Source organism: Ictidomys tridecemlineatus, chromosome 3, assembly GCF_052094955.1.
Source record: "Ictidomys tridecemlineatus isolate mIctTri1 chromosome 3, mIctTri1.hap1, whole genome shotgun sequence".
In the NCBI taxonomy this organism is placed as follows: Eukaryota; Metazoa; Chordata; class Mammalia; order Rodentia; family Sciuridae; genus Ictidomys; species Ictidomys tridecemlineatus.
The window spans coordinates 141,887,501-141,912,359 of record NC_135479.1 but is presented as its reverse complement, the minus strand read 5'-3'; the positions used below and the strand labels follow the sequence as shown (position 1 = coordinate 141,912,359).

The following is a 24,859-nucleotide window of genomic DNA, read 5'->3' as shown; positions in this document are numbered from 1 at the left end:
GAGAACAATAAAATTCTGGAAACATTCTAAATGCTCCCACCATCAGGCTGGACAAATGAAAGACGGTTTATACTTTCATTTGCAATGGACAGTTTGAAATCATTAAATGGAGGGTAGAGTTATATTTACTGAGGTAGAAAAATTCCTTTGACAGATTGTTGAATAAAAAGAGCAGGTTATGAAACAGTATATGGTCCCATTACCATAAAATCTCTCTCTCTCTCTCTCTCTCTCTCCCTCTCCCTCTCTCTCTCTCACACACACACACACTCACAGAGCCGTCTGGAAATCTGTTCACAAAACTGTTAACAGTAGTTCTCTCCAGTTGGTGGAATTTAAGGGCAGTTTCTACTTTCTTTAAACTTTATTTTTAGTTTCTTTAAACTATATATTTTGAATTTTAAAAAAATCTTCATAGTTAATTGCCAAGCGCAGCGGCACATGCCTATAATCCCAGCAACTCAGGAGGCTGAGAGACAGGAAGATCACAAGTTCAAGGTCAAACACAACAACTCAGTGAGACTCTGTCTCAAAAGAAATAAAAAGGTTTGGGGGTGTCGCTCATTGGTAGAGGGTACCTGGGTTCAATCCCCAGTACTGCAAAAATACATTCATACCCATAAAATAGTTAACCATTTTCATTTTGGAATAGGTAAATAAACAAGCAAACAAAAATAAAATCTTCCACTGTCCCAATCATGGTCCCCATTATCTCCTCTCAACTTTGGCTGAGCCATTCTGTGTTCCCTCAGTGAGGAGGCCCAGCAGGTTGTGGGAGAAGCCCAAGCTTGGAACTACTGGATTCCAGCCGTGGATGTGTCTCTGCTGCCAGCCGTGTGACCTTCAAGAAGCCGGTCTCCAACATCTGCGATGTCTGTGGTCCTGAGCTCATGACTTCTGCCAGGCTCTGGGAAGACAGGGAACAAAGAAAGAGAGGTCTAGGAGGCTGAGGCCATCCTCACATCAGTGGACTGAAATCCACGCTCAGTTAAATCAGCTACAGGTGCCCAGGCATCTGTTGAGAGGAGCCAGGGGAACTGGGCACAGGATCAAACAGACTGCTCAGGCAAGATGGGGACACAGAATGTCTCCTCCAGGCCCCTCCACCGCCACCCTTCACACTCAGCTTATACGCATTCTTGGATGCAGGGTGCTCCCACCCCCACCCCCACCCCCTTCTCCCCGGTTCATAGGCTCCTGCAGGATGCTGGAGCCAGGAGGAAGCTCAGGGAATTGGCTTTTCCAATCAATGCATCCCACTCCCTCATCTTGTAGAAAACCAAGGCCACAGAGGACAGGACTCTCTATAGATGGGGACTTTGCCAACATGGCTCCAAAACTGAACCCAGACTCTGGTTCCCCACTCTAACACAGGGTACAGGGACCAGCACACTCTAGTGCCTTCCCTTCTACCAGGTTCCCAGCCCAATTCACCACCTGGAAAACTTTTAACGGTTGTGCCACAGCTGTGTGCCTGAGGTCCTCATTGCCAGCTGGCCAAAAAGTGACCCAATGCCCAAATCCCACTTGACTTGCTGTTCCCAGGATCTTTCCTGGTACCAACTGTCATAGGTTCGTTTGCACAGAAAACGTACTGAGCCAGATCTTGGGAGAGGAGCCAAACTCCATGCAGCAGAGTTACCCTGCGTCGAGTCACCAGGACCTGGCCTTTATATCCCTACATCAAGCCTCCATTTGACAATGGTCTAGGGGTAGCCTGTGATTAAGCAAGGTGGCTCTCTTCAGCAGAGTGCAAGTCTCAGAGGAAACACAGCTGGGCCCCATCACCACCAACACACCCAGCATCTGGGAGAATGAGGGCCTCAGTCCTGGAGGGGCAGCCCCCTGCAGGGGCGCTGGATGGTGCACCACAGCAGCCCCTATGTAATCTCTCTGCCAGAGATTCCATGGCCAGCCAACAGTGGGGTCGCAAAAATCCGGCTGACGGAATGGCAGCTATTATGCATACAAACAACAATAAGTGTTGGTGAGGATGTGGGGAAAAAGGTACACACATACACCACTGGTGGGACTGCAAATTGGTACAGCCAATATAGAAATCAGTATAGAGATTTCTTGGAAAATTGGGAATGGACCACCATTTGACCCAGCTGTCCCTCTCCTCGGTCTATACCCAAAGGACTTAAAAACAGCATACTACATGGACACAGCCCCATCAATGTTTGTTTATAGCAGAACAATTCACAATAGCTAAACTGTGGAACCAATCTAGATAACCTTCAATAGATGAATGGATTTAAAAAATGTGGCATATGTACACAATGGAATATTATTCAGCAGTAAAAGAGAATAAAATCATGACATTTACAGGTAAATGGATGGAATTAGAGAAGATAATGCTAAGTGAAGTTAGCCAATCCCCAAAAAACAAGTGCCGGATGTTTTCTTTGATATAAGGAGGCTGATTCATAGTGGGATAAGGAGAGGGAGCATGGGAGGAATAGAAGAACTCTAGATAGGGCAGAGGTGTTGGAGGGGAAAGAGAAGGGGAGGGGTTATTAATGATGGTGGAATGTGATGATCATTAACTATCCAAAGTACATGCATGAAGACATGAATTGGTGTGAATATACTATGTATACAACCAGAGATATGAACAATTGTGTTCTATATGGTAATAAGAATTGTAATGCATTCTGCTGCCATATATAAATTTTAAAAATTTACATAAAAAATCCAGCTGACTAAAGCCCATGAATTAACAGGGCTAGTTCCTTGACTTGCAGAGCCATCACCTCAGTCTCTGCCTTTATTTTATACATGGCTACTTCATGGGTGTGTGTACATGGGTCACATTTCTCCTTTTTCTAAGGACACCAGTCATGTTGGATTTGGGCCCACCCTAAAGAACCTCGGCTCAACCAATTACATCTGCAATAACCCTATTTCTAAGGTCATGTTCTTAGGTAGTGGGTGTTAGACCTTCAAAATATGATTCTTAGGAGGACACCAGTCAACCCATAACAGTTTGCTATTTTAAAATGGATCAGGGCTAGGTACAGAATGCCCTGAGTCTCTGGGCCATCCCCTTGGTTCCTACCCCTGCCAGTACTAAAATATCAAATAGATGGTATTTGGCTGAGAAACTGGAGCCCTATCCCAGCCCCAGGTGAGCTCTGACCCTCCACTTGCCTTCCCTCTGCAAACAGGGAATGGGGCAGGGACAGGCAGTTCTGATCTGCAGATGGACCAGCTTGAGTTCTCCCTGGTGCCAGCTGAGGCACAGCTGGGAGGGGGGAGGGTCAGCTTTCCCAATGCCAGGCTGTGTGCATGGGGCTCAGTGCCCTGGGGCGTGCTCAGGCCCCACTCCCACTCCCTCACCGCCTTCCTTTCTGACCCCAAGTGCTCCAGCTCCAGCATGTGCCCTAGGAGTGTTGCCTCTCAGAACCCAGTTCAGTCATCCTAGACTGGAAAGGAAGCAAAGGCACGTGGCACCTCCCAAGGAGGTCGCCTTTTGTACTCCAGCTATCAACATCTGGGGGCCGTGATTAGTATTACCTGTCCTCCAGGATTCGGAATCGAGGCTCTAAGATGGAGGGACTTACAGGGATTTGAAAGCTGGCACAGTCAATCCCAGAGCATGGTGGTGGCAAATCTGCACTCGGCCCTGCTGGGAAGTCAGCATTCACCATGAGTCTAGCTGGGCCACCTGCCTGCCATCTCCAGGACAGCCTGACCAAAGTCCAGGTACAATTGCCTTTATCTCCTCTGCTGTGATCTCCATTTTCATCTCAGGGCCACTAGTCAGGAGGCCCCTCTGAGCAGGAGGCCTGAGCTACACCTGTGGGAGTGAGGTTGGTCACTGATAGCAGAAGTGCTGGCCATGCAGATCGTGTCTCTAACACTAAGCTTATCTTGGGAGGACAGAATTCCCCAGCACTGCTCTTCAGCCTGCACCGCTGCCTGGCTGAGCCTTGGGAGGGAGGGAGGTCCCTTTCCCCTCTTGCCAGGGTTCCAGGATCCAGAGTGGTGCTGCCTGCCTTCAGCCCTCCTGGTTGAGGGGTCTCTGGCCTTACAGCACAGCATGGGTCTGGCTGAGGAGGAGTGACCTGCAGGACTGGAAAGGGCCACCTGCTCCAGCTAATGGCTTGTTTAGTTATTTCTTTCATTAAAGACACCAGCCCTGTGCGAGTGTGTGGGCAGGAACCCATGTGTGTGCAAAGGTCCTGAGTACACGTGTGAGCATGTACACCCTCATGTCCAGACGTCTTTTTCTGCAGGACAGAGGAGCTGGATCCTGTGCAGAAGACGACAGGAAACATCCTCACCCACAGAGGTTTCAGGACTCAAAAGTTTGGAAACCCTCACTTTTTTGTTCCACCTCCATTTCCATCAGAGGATGAAGAAGATTCCCCCACCCCAGTGCTGGGGAGGGTACCCAAGGCCTCCCACATGTTAGGCAAATGCTGTATCACTGAGTCACAGCCCCGGCCTGAGGAACTTTTTAAAAACCAGCCCTTCCTCTTTCCACGCCAAACTCCATTTCTTCTGAGATCTCATCAAGGTGTTGGGTGGAGGGTGCAATGACATATATCTGCTTTGCAGTCTCCTCTTAAGCAGCCTTAGTTTTTTTTTTAATTGTGGTATAAAATTTACTATTTTTTTAATTTAAAAAATTTAGTTGTCAATGGACCTTCATTTTTAAAATTAATTAACTAATTAATTTATTTATTTTTATGGGGTGCTGAGAATTGAACCTAGTGTCTCACACATGCTAGGCAAGTGCTCTACCACTGAGCTACAACCCACCCTAAAATTGACGATTTCAACCTTTTTAAGGGTACAGTTCTATGGCGTTAAGTACATTGTCGTACAATCATAACCACCATCCATCTCCAGAACTTTCTCATCCCCGATTGAAACTCTAACCCACTGCTTTCCCCTCCCCTCAGCCCTGGACAACACCATTCCACTTTCTGCCTCTATAATAATGACAACTCTAGGTACCTCACATGATGATCATATAGTATTCGTCTTTTCATGACTGACCTATTTCACTTAACATGATGTCCTCAAGGTTTACCCGTGTTGTAGCATGCATCAGAATCTCCTTCCTTTTTAAGGCTGAATAATATTCCTTTGCAGGAATAGACCATACCTTCTCTATCCTTTCATCTTGGACACTTGAGTTGCTTCTACCTCTTTTTTTTAAATATTTTTTTTAGTTGGACCTTTATTTTATTTATCTATTTATATGCAGTGCTAAGAATCAAATCCAGTATCTCACACATGCTAGGCAAGCACTTTATCACTAAGCCATAACCCCAGCCCTGCTTCCACCTCTGAAATGCTGCTGTGTTCACAAGTGTACAGATAGATATCTGTTCAAATCCCTCCTTTGAAGTCTTTGTGTATATACCCAGAAATAGAATTGCTGGATTCTATGGTAAGTCTATATTTAATTTTTTGAGGAATCACCACACCGTTTTACACAACAGTTACAACATTTTACATTCCCACCGACTACACAAGGGTTTTGATTTCTCCACATTCTAATCAATATTGGTTTTCTGTTTCTGTTTTTGCAGTGCTGGCTTTGGGACCCAGGGCCTTGAACATGCTGGGTGAATGCTCTGTCTTTGAGCTGCACCCCCAGCCTCTGTGATTTCCCTTTTTGTAGTAGCCTTCCTAATAGACAGGAGGGCATTTCTCATTGTGATTTTGATGTATCTATCCCTAATGATCAATGATGTTGAACATCTTTTCATGTGGCGCCAACTAAATGTAGATCTTCTTTGTGCGGTGTCTACATTTTTAAGTCTCCTCATCTCAATGCCCTGAAGGTTGTCATTGGGGACTATTTTCTCTTTGAGATTTCGTGTGTCCCATCAGGCCTGGACTTGCTCCCAGTGGAGACATGTTTGTGTGAGTGGGAAGTGGGAAGGAAAAGGATCCAAAAAGAGAGATCGTGCCCAGCCTTGGAACCACCTGGGGAAGTTCGATATCAGGGATTTCAAGTCTACATCCTGAGAAATCCAGAAACCCAAGCTGAACTGGGTCTGAATCTTCGTGACTCCAGCTCAGTGGCTTGGGGCTCCCTAAAACAGAAGTTCTGGTTTTGAGGGGGAGTTTTCCTGGGCTGGGAGGACACAGACCTTGTTCCTGGAGCGAGAATGTGCAGCGCCTGCATCCAGAGCTGCCTGGGGCCCCAGGTGCTTGCAGTTTCCTCGGAGATTTTACTGTGTGCTGGCCACATGACACCGACCGTCACAGGGGCACCCTTTCTGCTGATAGGAAAGATTATAATCATGATTGAAACCGCAAGGCGGGTGTACAGGCCAAGCGTATTATCTGTTGCAGTTCAGAGTTTATCAGAGCAGCACCCTATAAGGCCCTTCCTTCACCCCTGGGCCCACTTCCTGTCCTCTCCGCCTCCCCAGGCATTCATTCTGTTGTTTAATGTCACCCTTGCAAACCTGTGAAACTTGTGTGTTTTCATGTGAATGTGTCTTCAACTGATATACATTATCCTGTGCAAATAAATTGCATTCTCTTTCTCACTTTATTTTTTAATCTAATACTATATTTATTAAAATTATTTTTAGTTGTAGATGGACATAACAATATTATTCTTTACTTATTATGTGGTGCTGAGGATCGAACTCAGTGCCTCACATGAGCTAGGCAACGGCTCTATCACTGAGCCACAACCCCAGCCCTGAACACTTATGTTTTAAAAATCAATTCATAATTGCATGCATTTCTAATTCATAGACGATTTCATCCTGACTTTCACATCTGAGAGTTGTACAATCAGGTGCTGCCATCTCTTGATACACTTGATACACCCTCAAAATCACTAACTAAATTTATCCGATCATCTATACCTTTTCTTTTTCTTTCTATTCTTGTTTTCTATTTTAACTAAAATTATTGAGTTGTTTCTTCCTGTAGCTCTATCAGGGGTGTGTGTGTGTGTGTGTGTGGCACACACACACACACACACATATACCTAACAATAGTCTTAAAATATGTAAAAACAACAATTTCATCCATAAAAGGAATGAAATCTATCATTTGTAACATTGAGGATGGAATTGGGGAAAATTATGTTAAGTGACATAAGCCAGGCACAGAAAGAAGCTTCCTGTGTATATCTTTCATATATATATTTGTATTTCATATATGTTCATATATATTATATATTTGTTTTTCTTTTGTCTTTTCTTTTATTATTATTTTTGCAGTGATTGGGATTGAACCCAGATTTTCAAGGATCACCATGCTAGCTAGACAAGTGCTCTACCACTGAGCCACACTTTAAGATTTTACATATATTTTAAAATTATGAGGTTTTATTTTATGAATTAACAATGAAGAAAACTTCTCAATTACAAAGGACATGTTCACTATAGGAAAAAATGAAATACATAAAAGAACAAAGTAAATGTTAAAAATGATAATGTGTTCCTGTATGCTAATTGGTTGGTTTCAAACACTAATTTTCTGTAATTAATATATATATATATATATATATATATATATATATATATATATATATGAGAGAGAGAGAGAGAGAGAGTTTTTTACTATTTATTTTTTAGTTTTCGGCGGACACAACATCTTTTTTTGTATGTGGTGCTGAGGATCGAACCCAGCACGGCGTGCATGCCAGGCGAGCACGCTCCACTTGAGCCACATCACCAGCCCTGTAATATATTTTTATTTTTAATTGGTAGATAGTGGTTGTGCATATTTATGTGTACAATGTGACATTTCAATGCATGTATACCATGTGTACTCACCAGATCATGGTAACTAGCATATCTAGTACCTTAGGCATTTATCTTCATCATTTCATTTTTGGGGTATGGGAATTTATCCCAGTGCTTTATCACTGAGCCACATCCCAAGTTCTTTTTGTTTGTTATTTTGAGACAGAGTCTCACTAAAATAGATGAGGTTGGCTCAAACTTGTGATCTTCCTACCTCAGTTTCCTGAGATGCGGGATTAGAGGTATGTGCCACACCATTCCTGACCATTTCTTTGTATGGGCAACACCCAAAATCTTCTCTATTATTTTGAAATATTCAGTTAATTGTTGGCAGCCATAGCTATTCCACCATGCTCCAGAACGTTAAGAAGTTATTCCTCCTGGACAGCTGCACCTCTTACCCATCAACCCTCCTCTCTCCAGCCCTCCACCTACACACTTCTGAGGCTGAGGACTGCTGTTCTATTCTCTTCTTCTTTGTGATATATTTTTTAGCTGGCACAGATGTAAAAACATACAGCATGCTTTTTTCTGTGCCTGGCTTATGTCACTTAAACATAATTTCCCCCAATTCCATCCTCACTGTTGCAAATGATAGATTTCATTCCTTTTATGGCTGAAGTTGTTGTTTTTACATATTTTAAGACTACTGTTAGGTACCTACATTTTTGTGACCATTTATATATGTTTGTGACCATTTATATATGTTTGTGACCATTTTACCATATCGTATATCCTTCTTTGTCAATATGTTGAGTTTTACCTTAAATTATATTTTATTAGGATTTTTTATTTTTCCTTTGAGATGGAGTCTTCCATGTTGCCCAGACTGGCCTCAAATTCTTGGGCTCAAGCAATCCTCCTGCCTCAGCCTCCAGAGTAGCTGGGAATACAAGAATATGCCACTGTGCCCAGCTATTATTAGCTATTATAATTGCTACTCTGACTTTCTTTGGTTTATATTTGCCTGATATATCTTTTTATTCTATCTTTTCAATCTTTTCCTGTCATTTAGGTGTGCTCCCTATAGTCTAAGTATTAAGATTAAGAGTTTCTGTCTAGATATTACTGACTTTTTGTATATCATAGTGAATGACATTTTATTTATAATTATTTTTAATGCTTATTTTTATCCTATATTATACTTGCCATATGTTTTGTTATTTTTTTCCTTTCTTGAATTTGATTAAAAGGCTTAACTTTCTTCTGCTGGTTTGAAAGATTTTTAAAAAATCATGGAAAATGGGCAGGCACCGAGGCACACGCCTGTAATCCCAGCAGAGACAAGAAAGCCAGCCTTAACAACTTAGTGAGGCTCTAAGCAACTTAGCAAGACCCTGTCTCTAACTAAATATAAAAAAAGCAGGTGGGGATGAGGCTCAATGGTAAAGTGTCCCTGGATAACTGAATCAATAAATGGAAGTAAAGAGACAAATCTACCTCACAGAATAATTTCAAGTAAAAAATGAAGAAGAAATCAACAAAATAATTATAGTAATAATTCCCTTAGGTGAGATCCACAGATAAGTGCTAAAATGAGTGAGCAAAGCTCTAAGGAGAGTCAGGATGTTTGGATAGAGTCAAAGTATGTTTTCTAAAACATTATATTAATTACAGTACTGGTTTTAACATATGTTCACAAATTCTTTGATACTTCTCCCTCCAGAATGGGGATCTTAATTACTTGCCTCTTGAGTATAGGTTGCATTAATAATAACAAATAGAATCTGAAAGGGGGTAAAATAATAACTTTAGTGGAAAATCCTGACAGACATTGCCTTAACCAAATAAAGAAGATTAATATAATCAATAATAAATCATGTTGACCTCATGTACTTCCTGATACAATGTGCTGGGGAGGACACTTTACCATTATGGTGTTTGTCCCCCAAATCTATAGCCTGAGTGTAACCATGAGAAGACCTTAGAGAAATGCAAACTGAGAGATATTCTGTGAAACATTTGGTCAAGTATTCTTCAAAAACCAAGGTCATGGGGCTGGGGATGTGGCTCAAGCAGTAGCGCACTCGCCTGGCATGCGTGCGGCCCGGGTTCGATCCTCAGCACCACATACAAAACAAAGATGTTGTGTCCGCCGAAAACTGAAAAATAAATATTAAAAAAATTCTCTCTCCCTCTAAAAAAAAAAAAAAAACCAAGGTCATGAAAAATAAGGAAAAACTGAGTTACCACTACCAATTGCAGAAATCTAAGTAGTCATGATGACTGAGTACATCATGGTATCCTGGAGAGAACTTGGTACAAGTGGACATTCGTGGGAAAACTGGTAAAATCTGAATCAGAACACTGGTTGATAGTGTTATGCCAATGTTAATTTCTTAGTTTTGATAAACAGCCCACAGTTAATAGCTTTATCATGATAGAAGCTGTGCTACCTGTATCACCTTTACAATTTTTTCTGCAAACCTACAACTATTTCAAAATAAAAACTTAAGGGATCTGGGTGCAGTGGCATGTGCTTATAATCCCAGCAACTGCGGAGGCTGAGACAGGAGCATTGGGAGTTCAAAGCCAGCCTCAGCAACGGCAAGGTGCTTAATAGCTCAGTGAGACCCTGTCTCTAAATAAAATATAAAACAGGGCTGGGGATGTGGCTCAGTGGTTGACTGCCCTTGAGTTCAATCCCTGGTACCAAAAACAAACAAACAAACCAAAAAAAAAAAAAAACCAAATAACAAAAAACTTAAGGGGCAAGGATGTCACTCAGTAGTAGAGTGTGTGCTTAGCATGCACCAGGCTTTGGGTTCTGTCCCCAGCACCACACCTATATACACACCAAGACAAAGCTGGCCAGGTGTGATGGCATAGAGCTGTAATTCCAGCTACTCAGGAGGCTGAGGCAGGAGGATCACAAGTTAAAATCAGCCTAGACAACTTGGTAAGACCCTCTCTCAAAACATAAAATAAAAAGGACTGAGGGTGTGGCTCATTGATCCCTTAGGTTCAATCCTCCGTACACCCTCTTCCCACTAAAAAACCTTTAAAATACATATATTAATGATTCATATAAGTAGAAGAGAGATTATCGGGCAATGAGAGATTATCAGGACTACAGAGACAAAGAAAAGCTTTTGAAATGAAAAAAGAATCTTTCAATAAAATACCAATTAGGCACAGATGAAGAGAGAATTGAGGAATTAGTAGTTAACAGATTATCAATGGCAAAACACTGAGAACTGAATAGAGGGAAAACACAAAGGAGGCAATAATTAAGGTGTGTGTGTGTGTGTGTGTGTTTGTGTGTGTGTGTGTGTGTGTGTATGTATAATTAGATCCTCAAAATGCAGAATAGAGAGAATAGAAAACAAAATATTTAAAGAGATAATGGCTATGAAAAAATTTAAACTAGTGAAAAACATGATATTAGAGGTTTCATAACAATTGTGTATATCAAGCAGGATATATAAAAAGAAATTCATGATAAATCCACAAGATGCAGGCAACATCTCAGTAAAATTGAGAAACAAAAGACAAAGATAAGATCTTAAAGCCAGCCAGAGAGAAAGGACAGGTCATTTACGGGAGACAGATAATTAGACACAGGCTGCTTAGCAGCAGGAACAGGAGATGAAAGTATGATCTTGTCAATGCTGATGGGAAATAGCTGTCTGCCTGGAATTATGAACCTGTGAGACAGACTTTCAGAATTGAGGGGGATGAGAAACGGGAGTTTACCATCAAGAAACCTGCACTAAAGGAAGGAAACAGTGAGCTCAGAAGAGCATTGGAAGACACAAGATAAAGGAGGGAATGCTGAGTAAGAAATGGAAATAATGTATATAAAGAAAATAAACATTGTCTTTTAAAATAATAACAGTATTTGCGTAGACAGTAGCAAATTGCTTTACCAGTTTACCATGCAACATAAGAAAGCATCCATCACAAAAAGAAAAAAAGAAAGAAACTGTTCTTAACCCCAGCTCAAGGGCTGGTATGTAGCTCAGTGGTAGAGTGCTATGCCCAGTGTGTGTGAGCGCCTGGGTTTAATTCCCAGTTACCACTATAAAAAAAAATACCCATCTCCCTGGTAACTAATTATCAGACTATAATTTTTATAGACCAGTAGGTGAAATGGTATCACAGTGAGCTTTTGTATGAATCTGTGGATGCAGTCTTTCTTTCCTAATGTTTTTATCTTTGTCTTTGATATGGTATCTTTTGCCATAGTGAATTTGTTTACCTAGTTAATTTCCTCCTTTTCTTTTAAGGAATCTGGGTACTGTGCTTGAATTAGCCATGCCTTTCTAGCTCCAAAACTATTTTTTAAAATTCTTTCATTGCTTCATTTATATTTTGTGGTTTCACTTTTTAACATTTGCATATTTGGTCCACATGGGAATTATTTTGCTGTAAAGTATGAGGTATTGATGACCATCTTGTTTTATTCAGACAGCTTATGTAACAGTTTTTAAATTGATTTATTAGGTTTTCTCCACTGATTTGAAATTTCAACTTTATCATATACTAAGTTCCTTTGTATTTGAATCTATTTCTGTATTTTCTATTATATTCCATTGAGTTGTCTATTCCTATGCTAGTACCACTCTGGTTTACTTACTATAGCTCTATTAGATCTTTGGTAAACCTGTTCCCCTCTCATTTGTCCTGAATATTCTTATTTGTTTGGTTGCCAAAACATCCTGTTATTTCTATTGAACTCTTGTTAAATTCATACATTAACTTAGAGTAAATGGACTTTTTTGTGGTACTGAGGACTGAACCCCTGCTAGGCAAGTGATCTACCACTGAACTTCACCCCCATAAGTTTGTACTTCTTGTTTTGAGATAGGATCTCTCCAAATTGCCCGGGCTGGGCTTGAACTTGGAATCCTCCTGCCTCAGCCTCCCTAGTAACTGGGATTATAGGTGTGCACCACCGTGCCCCACTTGGGTACATGAACTTTCTCAAAATGTGATATGACTGAGGGTGGGGGGGACAATCTGTAGAGATATAAAAATATATATCTGTAGAGATAGCCATCTATCATTTTCTCTTTTATATATTAATATGATAATATATCAATTTCTCAGTATATACTTATATTTTTGGCATGTAACTTTTTAAAAAAATCTCTGAGTGAATATTATGCTAAGCAAAATAAGCCAATCCCACAAAACCAAAGGCCAAATGTTTTCTCTAATATGTGGATGCTAATTCACCATAAGGCAGGGAGATGGGGGGAGTGGAGTGGACGGGGGAGTGGACTAGGGAAGAGGACTAGGGAAGAATACTGTTACTTTAGATTAGGTAGAGGGAAGTGATGGGAGGGGAGGGGAGGGGATGTGGGGATAGGAAAGATAGCATGAAACAGACATTATTACTGTATGTACCTATGTGACTACATGACCAATATAATTCTACAACATGTACACTTAGAAAAATGAGAAATTATATCCCTTCTATGTATGATATATCAAAGTGCATAAATGTATTCTACTTTCATGTATAACTAATTAAAACAAATAAAAAAAATTTTAGGGCTGGGGATGTGGCTCAAGCCGTAGCGCGCTCTCCTGGCATGCGTGAGGCCCAGGTTCGATCCTCAGCACCACATACAAACAAAGATATTGTGTCTGCCGAAAACTGAAAAATAAATATTGAAATTCTCTCTCTCTCTCTAATAAAAAACTTGCAGCTGAGTGGCACCTGATCCCCCAACCTAAAGGGTCAGCTGCAAGTTTCAAAAAAAAAATTTAAAAAATCTGTGAATTATTTTTTTTCTAAACAATAACCACTGTATCTCAGCCCTTCTCTCTGAAAAGAACATTAAATAAGTGCACAAATATGTAAGTGTTGCTCATGAAGCACTCCCATCCCCTAAAACATCCAAGTTACACACAGAAATTCCAGGCCCTTTGCTGGAGAGGTTCAGGCAAAGCACCCAAAGGAACCCCCTCACAACTAATGTGGGGTTTGCTGAGCTTCAGATCAAACAGGGGCTCTTTACCTGTGGACCCACTTGGATCGGGAGCTGCAGGGCCTGAGGCCTCACCCAGCCTTCCAGCAGTCACTCCTACTCCCAGGGTCACCAGTCAATTCTGTTAATGATCTGAGATCTTTCTGATGTTTCTCAACTTCTTTCACAATGCTGGGGGCCTCAAATCAGCTCTGCCTAGGGGGACAAGAAGCAAGGAACAAAAGGTCAGGCTCACCTGACCATGGTGTGTCCTCAGAGTTTCCTGGGCTCAGCAAAGAAATTTCTATCACTGTCCAACAGGAGGCCTACACTTCTGCAATCAGATCCTTGGGATCACCAGCCTCTGTCCTTCAATTCTTTTTTCTTTTCTTTTCTTCTTTTTCCTTTTTTTTTTTTTTTTTTTTTGGTACCAGGGATTAAATTGGGGGTGGGGGCACTTAACGACTGAGCCACTTCCCAGAACTTTTTTGTATTTTATTTAGAGATAGGGTCTCACTGAGTTGCTAAGGGCCTCACTAAATTGCTGAGGCTGGCTTTGAACTAGAGATCCTTCTGCCTCAGCCTCCCCAGCCACTGGGATTATAGGCACTCGCCAATGCACCCGGCTCTGTTCTTTAGTTCTGAGATGGTCTTTCTAGCTCTTTCCTCTCTGCACAGACGGGCCCTTGACTCCAAACCTCTGGCAGCAAGTCCCACTAACTACTGGGAGGATTCCAAGGCTTTGGCCACCCTCACCATGGACACAGGCCTGGTCTCTGAGCTGCACAGAGTTCTAATGGCTGGTCAGGAGCCCCAGCCAAAGAACCCATTGCATAGATCAGTGTTTAGCTGTGATAAAGCTGAAAAGAAACATCTCAAGGCAGGAGACACTCTCAATATTAGATAGAATCATATGATCATATGAAATTGCCAATAACTTGCTGGTTTTGATCTACAAAAAAATAAAAAGAAGGTAGAGCAGCCACAGAATCAATCTGTGGTGCCACCCAGTGGTCAGAGCAGGAAAGCAGCTGATTTCATTCATGATGACTGTGGTGACAACAGAGTAACTGATTTCTGCAGCTCCCACTACTTGCACAGATAATTAAATGTTACTATTGTATTTATAGTAATAGTTGTGTACAGGTATACAATACAAATATCATGAGGTAACAGGCAGGGACTATTATTATCTCTATTTTAGATGAAAAAAATGAGGCTCCAGGGATGTAAGGGAGCCTCTGCTGTGACAGCCAGCACAGCCAGCATGAGAGGTGGCTGAAAAGCACCCAGACAGAACATCCCTCCTTCCCTCTAACTCCCAGTCACCAAGTCCTGTGGCTTCTACCTACTGAATTTCCCAGAATTTGTTTTAAATATGTAAACAAGGTATAACAATCAAAGTTTTAAAAAGATAACCAGAGAAAATTTCCTGCTATGGTTTGAATATGGTTTATCCCCTTTGAAAACTCATGTTCAAGTTTAATCCCCATGATAAGGCATTAAGGGGTGTAAGTTTAATCTGACTGTGGTGCTTAGAGGTGGGGTCTTGTGAAGTAGTTAGGGTTAGATACAGTGAGCAGTGTGGAACCTCTATGATTAAATATTGGTGGCTTTATAAGAAGTGGGCAGAAGCAGAAGCAGTGGTGTGCATCCATCTATAGTCGCTGCTACTTGGGAGGCTGAGGCACGATGATTATTTGAGATCAGGAGTTAGAGGGAAACATAATAGGACCCAATCTCAGGAAAAGGAGTACAAAGAAAAACCAAGAACAGGGCTGGGGCTGTAGCTGAGTGGTAGAGCACTCGCATCACATATGTGAGGCAATGGGTTTGATCCTCAGCACCATATAAAAATAAATGAATAAATAAAGATATTATGTCCATCTACAACTAAAAAATATTTTTTAAAAAAGAAGAAAAATCAAGAACAAGAAGAGGGACAGAGACTAGAGAATATGGGCACAAGTACTCCCTGATTTTCACCACAAGATCCTCTGTGCCTCCTGGAGAATCTGCCAGCAGAAAACTATCATCAGATGCAGCCCATCAACCTCAAACCAGACTGTGAACCAAAGGAAACTTCTTTTCTTCATAACTTACCTAGCCTGTGGTATTGTGCTATTAGCAACAAACTGGACAAACACAGTTCTCTACCTGTTATTCTCTCAATTACACTATCAAGACAGCTTCTTTGGAACAGGGCATGGTAGCACATACTTATAATTCAATGACTTATATTGAATTCTGTCTGTGGCAGAATTGCTATTTCAAGGACAGCCTCAGCAATTTAGTAAGCAATTTAGTGAGGCCCTGTCTCAAAAAAAAAAAAAAAAAAAAAGAAAAGAAAAAGAAAAAGAAAAGAAAAGAAAAAAGAAAAACAAGGGCTGTGGATGTGGCTCCATAGTTAAGTGCCATTGGGTTCAATCCCCCCATGAAAAAAGAAAAAAAGAAAAGAAAAGAAAAGAAAGGAAAGACAGCATCCTTAGCTAGACATGGAGACACATGCCTGTAATCCCAGCTACTTGGGAGGTTGAGGCAGGAGGATCTCAAATTCGAGGCCAGCCTGGGTGACTTAGCAGAATTCTGTCTCAAAACAAAAAAAATAAAAAGGGTTGGTGCTAGGAGCCACAGCAAAGTATTATGATGCATGGCACCTTTGGTTAAGGTGACTGCCAGCTAGCCATTGAGATGATATGATTATGTTAAGATTTACATTCATATGGAAATTGGACTCCTGCTGTTCACCTCGGCCTGCTACGGGACTCATATTATGGGACTCCCGGGGAGAGTTCCCATTGGTTGGGGAAGGATAGTAGGAGGGATTTCTGGGGGGGGGGGCCCGGTTCCGGTAGACGCACCCACGTGTGTGGACCAGCTTGCTAGCCGGATGCGCACGGGGTATTGGTGGCTTTTTTAAAAATAAAGTTTTGTTCCTGCTTGAGTGGCTTGTGATTCTGTGCCCAGCCGGTTGCGGCAGGTTGGGATGTAGTTCAGTGGTAGAGGGCCTCTGGGTTCAAGTTCCAGTACCTCCCCAAAAGAAATAGAGCCTCCTCACTGATGCCTCCATTCTGACCTCCTCTAATCCCTCCTTTGCAACCAGCATAAACTATCTAAACTGCAAATCTAATTATAATTCTGACAAAAACATTTCAGCAGCCCCCATCACTCCCAGGATAAAGTACACACTCATGAGTGGGGTAGGGCCTCATTCCATCCAAGTTGCTTGCTTCTAGCCCACATTTCCCCCAACCCCTCCACACCCAGACCATCAACCCACAAACAAAACTGCCATTGGACCTCTGCCTGGATTAACCGGTGCCCCTTCCTAGATGTCCAGAGGCCTTCCTGCCCACCTCTAGACTAAACACAGTGGGTTTTTGGTAATGGTACGAAAATAAATCAAAGGGGAAAGGTAGTTTTTTTCAACAATTGGTTCAGGAAAATGAATATCCATATGGGGGAAAATGAGTCTTGATCCTTACCTCAAACCATACATAAAAGTTAATTCAAACGTATCAGAGACTTGAACGAAAAGCAAAAAGTGCTTCAATTCTAGGAGAAAATATTAAGGTAAAGAGGTTTCTTAAGACAAAAAGTATGAGCCAGCAAGGAAAAGTTTTAATAAATTGAATGCTGTCACAACTAGAAATTTGGTTCTTTGAAAGATTCCATAAAGATGCAAAGCCAAACCACAGGCTGCCATCGACTTTCATGCACCGCTGGTGATGATGTAAAATAGTGGACTTGCTTTGAAAAACAATTTCACAGCTTCCTATAAAATTAAAAACAGACTCACCACACAACCAGCCAGCCCATCCACTTCTAGGTACTTACCCAAGAGAAATGAAAACATAAGTCCACACAAAAGCTTTTATGGAATGTGTAAGTTCATTTTATTCACAATATCCCTCAACTAGAAAGAATCCAAGGGTCCTTTTTGGGGTTTTGAGAGGGTGTCTTCTCTGAACCTTTGAAGGGTTTAGAGCCCAGCATCTGAAGTGTTCAAATGGATAAACAACTTGTGGTGTCCTCAAACAATGGCAAACTACTCACCAATGACAAGAAGGGATCTACTGACATCCACTCCAGTGACTATGAGAAACTTAATGTGGCCCCAGGGTGGCTTGGCCACCTCTGACAGCGCACAACTGTTTTCCCCCTCCCCCCAGTTCCTCAATACAGTCAATCCAGATATCTTGTCCTCTCTGCTGTAACCACTTCCTGGTAACCCCCTACTGACAAGACAGAGAGATACAAGCTACAGGGTTCATCCCACGAACCCCACACCCTCCATGGACTGCATAGATCTGCCATAGTGACTGCTCCTAAGTCCCAGCACAGAACCTAAGCCTGCTGCTCTGAACAAACTAAGTAGAAGCCCTCTTAGAACACCTGCTGGGGTAACTAACACCTTGGATCTCAATAAAGGCTCCTGCCCACAGATCCATCCCTCTCTGCTTCCCAGCTGCTGGCTGAGTACAAGGCCCCCATGAGCTACCTAACCTCCTCATCAGCACCCTTCTCCTCTCATGGTTTATAAGTAATATACAACTTCTCTTATTCCATGGGCTATGTGTTGCATTGCCTCCTCTGTCTGGCCTTACTGCAGTTACACCCCAGAACCTTCTTCTCTGGCCAGGACTCTCATAGAGCCATCTACCTTGGAATAAACTGGACACAGGCCAGACACGGGTCACCTGTGAGACACTTAAGCATTAGGCCATCTCCGAATGTACGGAAGTATCTAGTGGAAAACACACTATGGACACTCAAGACCAAATTCCCTGGAGCCTTGTGAAGACAAGGCTGCTTATAACCACTGTCCAGAGAGGGAGTTCAAGAACAAGTCAGAGGAAAATACAACACACACACAACCACATGGGTGAATTGCAAAAGCATTGTGCTAAAGTAAAAAGAAAGGGGGACCGATATCACACACAAAAGAGCACATATTGATTGGTCCTATTTATATGGCATTGTCAGAGGGGCAGACCGAGGACTAAAAATCAGAGTGGTTGACTGGAGCCCAGGTAAAGAGGGATGAAGGACTGATGCAAAAGAGCAGGGGGGCTGTTTGGGGGATAGAAATGCGCTTTTCCAACTGGGGCACCGACTAGTCTGGTGTTTTCATCAGTCAAAGGTTATAGGACTGTATACAATACTAACAATTTAGGGTATTTATTTTATATAAATAATAGCTCAATAAAGTAGTTCCTTGGTTTTGTTTGCATTTTTTTTTAATGTGAGCGTCGCTGTGAAGCATTAAGGAGAGCATAAGTGGAAGGATTTTGCTTTTAAGCTTCCAAAAACATGATTTGGAAGGAAAGGCGGTTGGCGGACTCTCCTCCCTGGGGCACCCGGGAAGTTGGTGGAACGTTCTCTCGCCAGGGGGCAGCGTCGTACCGCGCCGGCCACACGCCCCTCCGGTCCGGGGCGGGGACCCAGAGGAACCCGGGAGGCGACCCGCTGCGGCCTAGTACGCCGAGCTCCGCCCAGGAGCCGCGGGTCCGGTGCTGGCAGTGGCAGAGGAGCGAGGAGCGGCGGCTGCGGACGCCGCAGTGCGCTGCGGGAGGATGGCGGATTGCAGGGCGGGCTCTCCGCGCAGCGCTCCCGGGGCAGGGGCTCAGGTTCCATCACCACGCAGCCCCCAGACTCACAGGGGACTCCCGGAGAAGAGTGACACCACACACCCCTTGTTGCTGAGCTACCCAGAGTCGGTCACCTATCCCCAACCTGCGCCAGTCGGAAATGGGCAGAAAGACCCGGGATTTTCCAGAATGAAATCCGCGGCAGCGAGCCGCCCCCCGGAGTACGCAGCGCCGGGGGTGAACCGAACGTGCTCTGCGACGCCACTTCCCCCATGACGTGCAGTGGCGCCCATCTCCTCGCGTACCCTCCACGCATAAAGCAGGTCATCTTGTCATAGGACACCCCCGCCAAGGGGAGCCGTGATTGCGGTTCCCCGCCCCCCATCCTGGGGCTTGAACCCACGGCCTCACTAATGCTAGGGAAGGGCTTTACCACCGAGCTACACCCCCAGCTCAGGGATGGTCTACCCTAATGTCACCATGTAACTGTCCTCGTGCTAAAGGGCTGCTCACCAGGCGTTGCTCGCCCTGGAGGAGCTGCTAGCAGAAAGAGCCTGAAGGCCGGCGGATCCGATCGGTCACCGGCGGCGTGCAGCCTGCGGCCTGAAGGACTCAGGGCTTCCCCCATGATTCCCCACTGTGACCATCGCTCGCGGCAGGATCGTGGGGGAAGGCACACTAGGGGCCCCGCCCGTGCGCTCCCTCCCATCCCTCTCTGCCGGGTCTGGAGCACTGCGAGATTTGCCTTATTCCCTGGTGGCTGGGGTGAAGCCAGGCCGCCTACCCCCCGCCCCGCCCTCTGTCCTGTCGCAGCCCGGCTGCCGCGCCTGGGGTGCAGGCTCTCGCCTTCCCGCCAGACGCCACCAGCGCGGCAGGTGTGGCCCAGAGGCAGCGCGCGGGTGAGTCGGCCCCAGCCTCTCCCAAATAGCTGATGGGGGTAGCGGGGGGGAGACAAGAAGGCCAGCAGTTGTGTCCACTTGTATCTTTGCTAGTAGTGCTGGAGCCCGAGAAGGAAGGCAGAGGAGCCATGGAAGCCCACGTTCTCGCTGGCAGCTTTCCCCAAGCCAGGGTCCGCAGGCTCTAAGCATTGCCCCTCCCGAATTTAGGGAAGAGGGGGCTCACGGTGCCATTTTCTCAGAAAAGGAAGCTGTGGGTTACACTCCACCTGAGAGCACTGGCTCTGGGCCCAGACAGAAGCCTGGGCTTGAGTCTTCTCCTGCGACTGGATTCAGCTTGGGAAGATGGTGTTCTAGGTGGTTCCATAACCTTACAGAGTCCCCATGTGTAAAATAGGGGCATAAAGATGCCTCACTGGGTTCCCATGAAGTTGAAACCAAAAGATACTGCTATTTGCTGAATGTGAAACCTGGGTCCACAATTTTATCTGGGAAGAATATCAGCTTCCTGTGTTGGGGACTACTCTTCAGGCCAGGTCTGTCCCCCAAGTGAAGGGATGTCCTCCTGGCCCAGGAGCTATATGGGGGCATGGAGAAAAATAAAGAAAGGCAGATCTACTGCCAACACCGAACCTTTCTTATTGATTGCATGGGGGCATCCTCCTGGGGCATACTGGGTGACAGGGACAGTTGCTGCTTTCCTTAAAGACATTCCTCACTGTTTTTGCTCAGATGTCATTACTCTCACTTTTGCCTCAGAAAACTGGCAACCACTATTAAAATCATTAACACTTGAAATCTTCCTGTTGCAGAGCAGTGTCCCCATTTTGTAAACTGGTACTTCAAGGTCTTTGAGGGTTAAATGATGTACCCCAGTTAATGGAGATACTTGTTCTCTTCCACTCTCCTTGATGTGTGCTTAATTCTGCATTGCATTCTCCATCAATCAGAGGATAAATGTAGGCCCATTAGCCAGAGGAAGGAAGCAGCCCACCCCAGATCTTCCCATGCTTTCAGGGTGGAGGACCTTGCAGAGTTTAACTACAGCCTCACTGAGGTCAAGGTGAGAATGAAGTGCCACACAAAACAGGAGAAGAAATTTTGGAGAGCCACTCACTGTCTGCCCCTGGGATAGACCCCAGAGATTGAAACAAGATCTTGGCCTTCAAGGATATTGTCCTTGAGCGTGTGGGTGGGAGAAGCAGTATTTGGTTGTTGTGCAGCAACCCCCCCCCCCCAGGGGTTCTCTCCCTCAGTCTTAAAGCCTGCTCCAAAAGCCAGCTCTGAGTAGGGACAGAGATATTTTAGGAACCGCCATCCTCTCTGTAAGCAGCTACCCAGGAACTTTGTCAGGAAGTTTGAATTTGAAAGTAGGGATCTTCCTTGGAACGACCTGCATGAGATGGCAGTCCCAGAGCAGATACCACACATTAGGCTCCTGAGAAACCTGGGGCACGAGTAGCCAGCGCGGGTCCTCTGACTCACAAGCAGGAGGACAAACGTCTGTTTACCCACGTCTGCCCCGAGCAGTCTCTTCCTTCTTTCCTTCTCTCGCCGGCCTCCTCCGGCAACCGGCACGTGGTTCCCTCCCTCTTGGCTGCACTCCAGCCACGGACGTGGCTCTCCCTGCTGCCTGCCCTACACCTTCCCCAGTCTCCGTGGCTGCCGCGCGCGCTCCCCTACCCCACAGTCCAATCTCCGTGCCCCTTTATTCTTAAGTCTTATCTCCCTTGCCCTCCGGGAGACCCACAGCCAGAGTCTTCGGGAAAAGCAGGATTTGGACTCGGGCATATCTGTTTGCTCACTGTTAGTTCAGTAAATGAGCAGACTCGCGTTCTAATTGGGTTTAGGTGAATCTGCCCCCCTTGATTACCAGGCAAGAGATGGCTGGAAGGACCTCCCCTCCAGCCTGGCCTTTAGCTTGGAGAGCTGCTGAGAGGGCAGCTGTGGGGGATGGGGGGCTAGAGAACTCTAGCACTTGTGATGGTCAGTGACCCCCACATCACCAACCCCTTGGGAGAACTTCCTGTTCTTGATAAAAGGGCCACAGTGGGCCCATCCAGGATTGGACCCGAGGGGTTGAGACTCATCCCAGTGGATCCCAGCCCTGGGGGACCTCTGCCAGGCAAGGCAGTGACCAGACAACTGTCAGTGTATGGTGCAGTGCAGAACGTCATATGGAGTTCTTTGGAAGGCGAGTTAGAGAGCCTTCTCAGGGGTTCCACCAGTTGAAGCAAAATGGATAATGAGAGCAACTACTTGTTATGTCTGCATTTCCCCCACCCCCTGCCCTTTTCATTCCACAACAGCCCGAAAGTAGGCACTCATTTTACAGAGGAGATACAAGTTGGGGTTAAGATATTACTCTCACCACCAGCATGTGACAGAGCAGAGACTTGAAACCTAGGTTGCTTGATCCCCAGCTGGTCTTAATCTTTATGTTACCAGTAGCATAACAAGAAAAGGAAACAACACTAGCAAAGAAGTTGAGTGAGAAATGGTACTGAACAGAGAAGGGGCTACAGAAGAAGTTCCACTGATAACTAAGTAGGAGTGGAGACTGGAGAGGACAGGGGGCTGTGGTGGATCTTGAAAGCCATCAACAGGACTTTGGACATGGTCCCGAGGGTGTGGGGTCTGCCCCCTCCCATCCAGAGACTTTGTACAGAGCATAATTGGCTCTCTCTGGCTGCAGGTAGGAAGATGGATGGAATGGAGAGGGAGAGTGGAGGTTTGGGCGCAGTCTGCTTTGGATCTTGCTTCTCTATTTATTTCTCCATGTGCACACAGAGAAACTGATTCCTGCTGTAAGACACACCAGGTAGTAAAGGAGGGGGTTGTGTTCAACTACAGGCAACCACCCTGAGACTCCAGCCATCTGAAGTCCTGCACAGTCACCAGTAGGGGTGAGGAATTCCAGGCAACATGTACCCCAGTTATGACATCTTAGACTTGATGGATGAGTGACAATGGATGGAGACTAAAAGCTGGATTCAATGAATGATTAAAAGCAAAGTTGGTGTTGCATAGTGAAGGGAGAGGGAAGATAATTCCTGCGATGGGGAACTGAACAACTGTACAAACTATATTTCTCTCACTGCTGCAGGGAGCAAGTGCAGAAGCCTAACAGGCAGTGGAGTCAAACAAATTGGGTCCAACGCTTAGTTTCACTAACTTACTAGTTCTGTTACCTTGGGGGGGTACCTATTAATTATTGTACAAGATAGGGTAATCATAGGGTTATACAGTCATTGTGAGAATATAATGAGATAATGAGCAGGGCACAGTGGTGTGTGTGCCTGTAATCTCAACTACTCAGGAGGCCGTGGCCAGAGGATTAGTTTAGTCCAAGAATTTGAGGCCATTCTGGGCAAGGTAGCAGTACCCTATCTCTTGAGACGGGGTTGGGGACAAAGAAGGGAAATGTGTCTAATAAATGGCAATGCTATTATTAGAAATTGAAACCATGAGAATAAATGGAATGGTTTAAAAAGAGTGTGTATGGTGAGAAGTGACATTTGAGGAGTGGACAGAGGAAAAGAAGCTTAAGATCAAATGGACAGAGAAAGAGAAGGAAAGCCAAGAGCACCTGATGCCTTGGATGCCACATGTAGGAGCCACACAGTTGGTTGATCCACCTCACTTCCATTTTCCTAACAAAGCCAGAGGTCAGAGCAAGTGTCTTCCTCTCAAGGGTGCCTTGGAGGAAACAGCCCACAATCCCAGTGCTGACCCTCAAGGCAAGTTGTCAACAGCAATCCCATTTCCCTTGCAAGTTACTGGCTTAAGAAGATGTAGTTGATACAGTTCTGTGTGGTAGAACTTGGTAGAATGTCTGCTAGGGGACTTCAGAAAATATTTCCTTGATTTTTTTTTCTCTTTCACCAGTACTGGGGATGCAACTCAGGGCCTCATACATGCAAAGCAAGTGCTTCACCCCTAAACTATATGTCTAGTTCTTTATTTTGAGATGCCCAGGTCAGCCTCCAACTTGCAATCCTCTTGCCTCAGCCTCTTGAGTTACCCAGATTTCAGGTGTGCTCCACTGCACCTAGCCAAGATTTCCTTGATCTTAAAAGGTGTGTGTTCACATCAAACCACAATAAGATGACATTTCTCAGCCAATAGAATGGCTAGACTAAAAAGCTGATGGTAACAAATATTGGTCAGAGTATGGAGATAGCAAAACTCACACCCAGTTTTGTTGGGAATATAAAATAGTACAGCAACTTTACAAAACAATCTAGCAACCAGGCACAGTGGCACATGCCTGTAATCCTAGTGGCTCTGGAGGACAAGGCAGGAGGATGGAAAGTTCAACACCAACCTCAGCAACTTAGCAAGGCCCTAAGCAACTTAGCAAGACCGTGTCTCAAAATAAAAAATAAAAGAGGGCTGGGGAATGGGGCTCAGTTGTAAAGCACCCAGTATTCAATCCCCAGTATTAAAAAAAATCTGGCAGTTTCCTAAAACAATTAGACACAGAGTTACCATATGACCTCCACTCTTAGGTATCTATTGAGAGAAATGAAAACATATCCACACAGAAACTTGTTATACAAATATTTATAGCTCATGCATGTAATCCCAGCAACTTGGGGAGCTGAGGCAGGAAGATCACAAGTTCAAGGCCAGCCTCAGCAATTTAGCAAGTCCTTAGCAACTGAGCAAGATCCTGTCTCAAAATAAAAAAGAAAAAGGGCTGGGGGTGTGGCTCA

The 24,859-nt window shown here is 44.4% G+C and overlaps 2 protein-coding genes across 10 annotated transcripts in view; one reads left to right on the top strand and one right to left on the bottom strand.

Moving 5' to 3' along the window:
* Positions 1-345: 345 nt before the first annotated feature.
* On the bottom strand, positions 346-19,954 carry LOC120884488 (uncharacterized). 5 transcript variants are annotated; one of them, XR_013436838.1, is made up of 4 exons: positions 19,759-19,895; positions 13,706-13,870; positions 6,117-6,248; positions 346-907 (listed from the first exon to the last, which is right to left on the bottom strand). XR_013436838.1 is itself a non-coding variant. In XM_078044000.1 (2 exons), the coding sequence occupies exons 1-2, from the start codon at positions 19,952-19,954 to the stop codon at positions 18,952-18,954; spliced, it is 465 nt and encodes a 154-aa protein (XP_077900126.1). In that variant the 3' UTR covers positions 17,527-18,951. The 5 variants fall into 5 exon arrangements, 1 of the variants encoding a protein (XP_077900126.1); XR_013436839.1 differs by having other exon boundaries at positions 6,117-6,245; XR_013436840.1 differs by lacking the exon at positions 6,117-6,248.
* Pigz (phosphatidylinositol glycan anchor biosynthesis class Z (Gwada blood group)) overlaps positions 19,875-24,859 on the top strand; it is a 17,096-nt gene continuing 12,111 nt past the window's right edge. Inside the window, exons 1-2 of one of the 5 annotated variants that reach the window (XM_078043993.1) lie at positions 19,875-20,144; positions 22,932-23,047. The gene's annotated coding sequence lies outside the window, so the exon portion shown is untranslated. The remainder of the gene's footprint in view (positions 20,145-22,931; positions 23,048-24,859) is intronic. The other 4 variants (XM_078043992.1, XM_021720647.3, XM_078043994.1 and 1 more) reach the window with 4 other exon arrangements.